This window comes from Elephantulus edwardii, unplaced genomic scaffold, assembly GCF_000299155.1.
Source record: "Elephantulus edwardii isolate Elephantulus edwardi_28Jun2011 unplaced genomic scaffold, EleEdw1.0 scaffold00057, whole genome shotgun sequence".
NCBI lineage: Eukaryota > Metazoa > Chordata > Mammalia > Macroscelidea > Macroscelididae > Elephantulus > Elephantulus edwardii.
This window is the reverse complement of record NW_006399807.1, coordinates 15,076,978-15,083,307: the sequence shown is the minus strand read 5'-3', so window position 1 is coordinate 15,083,307 and position 6,330 is coordinate 15,076,978. Positions and strand designations below refer to the sequence as shown.

The 6,330-nt window shown below is 38.2% G+C and overlaps 1 protein-coding gene across 1 annotated transcript in view; it reads right to left on the bottom strand.

Moving 5' to 3' along the window:
- MROH9 (maestro heat-like repeat family member 9) overlaps positions 1–6,330 on the bottom strand; it is a 100,101-nt gene that overhangs the window by 63,897 nt on the left and 29,874 nt on the right. Inside the window, exon 5 of the mRNA XM_006887462.1 lies at positions 841–976. Within this exon, the coding sequence (XP_006887524.1) occupies positions 841–976 (136 nt within the window). The remainder of the gene's footprint in view (positions 1–840; positions 977–6,330) is intronic.

Below are 6,330 nucleotides of genomic sequence, written 5' to 3'. Positions count from 1 at the left end.
TGTATATATATATATAAAGTGTATGTATTAAATATAGTTTTTTATAGTATCACTCAAGCCTTCTGTTTCTTTGTTTAACCTCTTTCTAGACGTTCTTTTCAAATATAAGTAGACTTTAAGATAAAAATATATTAATATCCTTCCCATTTTTCCACAAAACAATGGGTAATTCCATGATAATGCCAATTCAATTTTGCTGATAATGGGAAAATTGAGTTATCATCTTAATTTATTGCTTACTTTTCAAATTCTGGTGATTCACTTTATGCTTTTGACAACTTCAAAATCAAACTTACAAATTCCGTAAAGCTATCAATCAGTCTTCCCTTAAAAGTTGGTGTATATTCTCTTTATGTCTAGCTTTCTTCAAGTATGCCTATCACACTAGAAGAAGTATGAATGTGTATAAAGAGCTTTATTTCTTTCCATTTTGACTGAAGTTTGCACATGCCCTAAAACCTTAGGAGGAAACGGAAAGTCACTTAATGCAATTTACAACATTTTTAGATGGAAAAAGGCATTATAGTTCATTGGTAAACTTTCCTTTTCCTCTCACCTTCAAGGAAAACTCAACATTGCTATCCCCATTATCAATAGCCAACACAGCTAAGCACAGAATATTACAGTTTTAGTAAAACCAACTAACCTAGGTACAACATATGGTTACTGAAAATTCTGTAGAGATTAAAAAAAACAACCCAACATTTCAGAAAGTGAGGCTATATCTTAGGATAAAAGATAAAAGTTAGAAGTCCACAGAATCTTTTATAGGATTTATAAGTAGATAAATCAGAAGCAGATTATGTAGTAACTCTTCGAAAAGTGGTGAGCCAGTCTTACCAGTCTGACATTTTGCAATACAGAGGAGGTGATACATTCCCACAGATGCTTGTAATGTGATTGCAGGATCATGGTGAGAGCATAAAAGAGACAGCTCTGCAGCCAGGACTCCCAAACATGGGGCGTCCACACTTGTCTAGTAGAGAAACAAAGTAGAAAAAGACATTTGCTTTGCCTGGTCAATAGAAATATCTGCATTTGTTCTTTTTATATATTAGGCTATGGTTAGACATCGGCCTTTGGAATTTGGAAAATCTTGGCTTTGTTGCTAAGCCTCAATTTCCTCACTTGTGAATGAAGACAATGAATGTTACAGTCCTCATGGTAGGGGTTTTTGAGATGACAATTATGCACTTCTTTGCAAAAAGCTTAGAACCAACAGGAACAAATACAGAGTTTCCTTAGAAAAAGCTTGGAAGGAACTGAGATTCAATGAATGCTAATTTCTATTGCATAAAACAGACAACAAATTGCAGGTAACAAATCCCAGGGATACTAAGGAAGTGGTGAGTAAATGTGAAAAGCTTGTTTGCTCTCTTCTCCCAGCCTGACACTTCAGATGACTAAGTTCCTGGGAAAAGCCACTTTCCTTCTGGAATGCTCACTCTGTTCCTTCTCCTCTTCCTTGTTCCCCTTTTAAAGTAGAGCTTTTATTTCTGATGACAAAGCTACAAATACAGCATTTATGTGTTTAGATTTTTTTCTTAACCAAGAAGCAGAGATATTAGAGAAGAGTAGAGGGATAGAAGATAATCTTTGTTTCTCTTAACCAATTTTGTGGGGATGTTTAGAAACAAAATGTCCTGTGCCAAATATAAGTTCAACAAACTAGTGGCATAACCTGTAAGGTCTTCTTGTCTCTAAGATCAGTTATGATTTCTCCTAGCTCTTTGTTTTGATAGTTGAAGAAATGGTGAGGGTTAAACGTAGAGTCCATGTGAAAGCTCTAGAGAAATCCCAAGGCTACTCTTTCTTAATCGCCTCCCATGCTCCCCACCCATCTCTGAGATTTTTTACCAAACTCTCTGTCTCTGTCTCTCTCTTTTTCTCTGTGTGTCTCACTTCTGCAGAACTATGACAGGTCATGTCGAAGGCAAAATGCAATTGAAATCCTAAAGCGATGATGTTAGTAGGAAAACAGAAAATAAAATGAAGTTCCCCCACGTGTTCTCTCTGGATTCTTTCCACTTTTTCTTCTGTGTGAGTCTTAACTTCAGTAAAACTGTCCTTGACTTCCCTTCTAAGGCTTATATCTTAGGAGAATCTAGGAGTAGACTGGCATAGCTACCTCTGTTTTAGATCCTAAGGAGAAATGCTTTTTCCCCCACCCAAGTTCTTAGCTCTTGAGATTCAGCTTGCTTGTCTGTTTCCAGTTGATAGCAACATTATAAGGACCACTTTCATACTAGGGCAATAGGATGCAGGAGAAGGATTGATTTCCTTAACTGTTCATAATGGAGTGGAATTACTGTTCACAGCCTAGCTCTCTGAAGCTGGGGACCATTTATAGAAAATGGTTTTACATTTTTCTGCCTGGCTATCTATTCTCATATTCTTATGAATGTATAATTCTTAGCAGGTGCTTTGTATGTGGATCTACTAGCAATTTTTATTTGTTTATTAAGATTGCCAAAGGAGTCTATCTAGGGGTATATTATCCATGGCAGAGTCTATTTGATCATAGATAGACTGAATTTCTTTTTTTCTTTTTTTGTTTTTATCTACTATATGCAGAGGTTGAAGGGGACAGGGACGGCCTACACTAGGCAGGCAGCAAAATGACTGCGTGGACCCAAGAGCACACTGCATAGTCTCTTCAAAAGCATGTTAACCAGTCACACCTTAACAAACAACAGTAGATTTTGTGAGATTTCAATGCAATCTTGGGTCTACTTTTAGAGAAGATCTATCCAAATTATTCCTTTAAAGAAGTCAAGAGTTATGAACTAGAGAGAGGTCACTTCTCAGGATTCCCTTCTAAGTTTAATCTCTTTTGTTTAATTTCGTGGCCTTTTCTTATTGGCTCCCTTATTCTTTGTAAATTTGGCACCTCTAGTTCTTTATCTTTACAGTAATGATTATTTTAAGTGTTACATTCTGGAGGCAAAAACTTCAAAGTATTTAGCAGTTTTGTGAGAAGTCACTTGACATTATCTCTAAACAAGGTACTTCCACTTCTGTTTCTGATATCCAGTTGAGACATTCTTAATGAGTTTTGCAATAAGTTAGAGTTTAGTCATTTATATGCCTTCATTTTGCAACAGTTCCATGAATATGGGTTAGTTGCCATTTTTCTCTCTTCTACCCCTGTGTTTGAAACACACAAATAATGCTTTTCTATCTTGTTTCATAGGAAGAACATATCTTGTTGGCCTTTAAACAACAAGATAAATAGTTTGGAACATTTTTTCTTCACCCTCCAGATGTTGCTTCCTCAGTCCTGCTTTTGTTCCTTATTTTGCACTAGAAAAAATTCTGCTGAAATATATTTAATATTAAATTAATAATTTTAAAATGTGGTCTTAAGTATGTTTCTAATGTCATGCAACAATCACCTCTGTCTAGTTCTGGAAATTTTCCATTGCCTCAAATGGAAACCCTCTACCCATCATCAAGTTGTTGCTCCCCATCATCCTCCTTCTAGTCCTTTGCCACCACAATTCTACTTTTTGTCCTTATGGATCTCTCACATAAATCAGCTCATATAATAAGGATTTCTTCAGATTAAAAAAAAATTGACTCAGAATAATGTACCATCATTCATCTACATTGTAAGATGGCAATTACTCTGAAAACCCGCTGGAGGATCAGCTAAGGGTCAGTTGTGACTTGATAGTACAACATCACATCTGTAGTTCTTTTATCTTTTTTTTTTTTTACAATTGAGTAATACTCCAATTATACATTACATGGCTGCTCCTTGGAGGCAGCGATTCTGAAGCTTTGTCTGACATACTTTGGACCTGTTGCAAGGTCGGATTGTTAGACCCACTAAGTGTCACTCCAAATGACCATTATTCATGTATGCAATTAACAAAGAGTGCTATATTTTACAGAACAGTTTTCTGCATGCAGAGGCTCCCTCCCTTAGTGGAAAAGTGGCGAGAACCCCAAGTCCACATGTGTGACTGTTTTTGAGGCCTTTCTGAGTGCTTCCATCCAGGACAAGGTAATTGGGGACATGGCTGGTGGGCAGGGGCATCAGTCATGTGGGTTGGCTTTTGATTGGCTGGCTATTTTGCCCACCTTTGCCCTTCCCGTGTCACATATACACTTCTTTTTCAGTCATGACTGTCCTCTTTGAGTCATGTAGCACAGGTTAAACTTGCAGGAACAGATAAGACTCTACCTGATAAGGCTTTTAAAGGCATCTGTGTTTATTCTAAGAATTTTTATGGCTCACTTCTGCCTCTGGAATTAATTAGTTCTTTTCAAGGTTGGATTTGGTTAAGGCTCAGGGGGTGCTGGACACACAAAATGGGGTTCATGCTCTCCCTTCAGGATCTGTCCTTGGAGAGGTACGTCATGCTCAGGAGGGTGGAGGGGCAGTACAGGCGAGGAAGAGACTTGATGAGATGAATTGATTCAGTGAGTGGGGTAATGGGGATGGGGTGTGCAGGAGACAATAAGATTGGCACAAGATAGAGCAGGGTTTAGGGTTGTTGAACATAGGATTGCTTTGAATCACAGGCAACTGAATGGCACACAACAACAACTCATCTTTTGATGGACATTTTGTTACTTCCACTTTGGGGCTGATATTCTTCTGTCAATAGTGTGTTACGGACTTTTATTTTCCATTTATCTGGGTATATTTCTAGGAGTTAAATTGCTAGGTCATATGCTGATCCTAGGAGCCGTGGTTTAATTCAGGTTAAGTTAAGGCCCTAGTTGCTAACAAAGAAGTTAGCACTTCATACCAACCTACTCCTTCATGGGATAGAAGTCTACTGTATAGAATATTTAGAAATGAATACTGAGACACTAGTCTCCAATCCTTAATTATTTCCTTTTTTGAGGGATTTATTTATACAGCTGTTGTTGTTGCTGTTGTGTGCCATCAAGTCAGAACTAACCCATAGCTGATCCTCTAGCAGGTTTTCAGAGACAGTAAATCACATGGGAGGTTGTCCATCCTTCTCCTGCTGAGCAGCTGGAGAATTCAAACTGAATGCCTTTGGGATTGCAGCACAGATTCTTATCATTAGGCCACCCACCAAAGCTCCCTGCAGATTTTCTGTAAAATCTTTCCTTGAAAGTCCTCAAAGTCTGGTGTTTGAAGTGGTGTGACTATGGGAGAGTCTGCTCCAGTAGAGATTACATTATAGTCTAAGAAACTCGATTTTTTTTAGTCCATTTCTTTTTTTCTCCCTCTTATCTTTATTCTGGAAAAAACATATCAAATATCTGGAAAATCTAGGCTGTCTATTCATAGTTTAAAAAGGAATGCCACTGAATGGAGTTTTATATGCAGACAAATTTTGGCAATTTGGTGGTTAGGCGGGGAGGTTGCTATCACTCCAATGAATTAAACAACAGAATGCAAGAGTCAATTCTTAAGGAGTTTATAGCTGTTTTGAAGAATGGAATCCTTAAGTTTTACCTACCAGAGGACACTGTCTCAAAGAACTGTAGTGTGTGAATTGCAGAGGAGATGGCACAGATTTCTATATAAACTTTCAGTTGGGGAGGTCTGGTGGCTGGAAGGTTTTAGATTGAAGCCAAGAACCACACCAAGGTGGAGGTAGAATTCTTCTCAACGGTTATTGCACACCGTGCTACTTAGCAAGGGGAGTAGCACTGGGGGTTGGGCTTGGGGGGGATTTATGTGGGGTTTTAGCAAATGCACTTTAGAGGGTTGTAAAATGAGATTATGTTGCAGTACCTCATTGGTGCATGAAGTTTCTGGTTTGGAAAATGCTTCTAATATGGGAATTTCTGAGTTCTGGTTCTGGGTAGTGTCCTGACATAAAGATTTTCTGAGCTCTGGTTTTGGAAAATATCCTGACATAGGATTTTTTAGTTGAGCTTCAATCTCCATTTTGATTTTTAGCCTAAAAGTGGCCTAGTCTGTATGGAATTGTGCTGCTATTCTTAAGGGCAAACCTCTCTGTCAGCTCAAATCCACTAACAGCCCCCAAGGAGAAAAATAGGAAACTGCCGTCTCTGCAATTTACAGCCTAGGAAAACCAAAGGAGAGTGAGGTATAAGTCAGTTTCAGATTGATGAAAATGAGAGTTGAGAGACATAAACTTTCAGTTAAGTTGTTACTGAAAATGTCAAGGGGTTCTTTCAGTAGTCAATTGCCAATAAGACAGATGGATTGCAATATCCTTTGCATTTTATTACAGATCTGGGAGAAAGCAGTGTGATCCTTCTCAGATACCGCCTCCCCCTCTGGGAGTGGTTATTAGGCTTTTATACCAGGGCTGGATACTAACTCACTTTACAAAGCACTTTTGTTAGTTGTTGTTGTTGTTATGTGCCGTC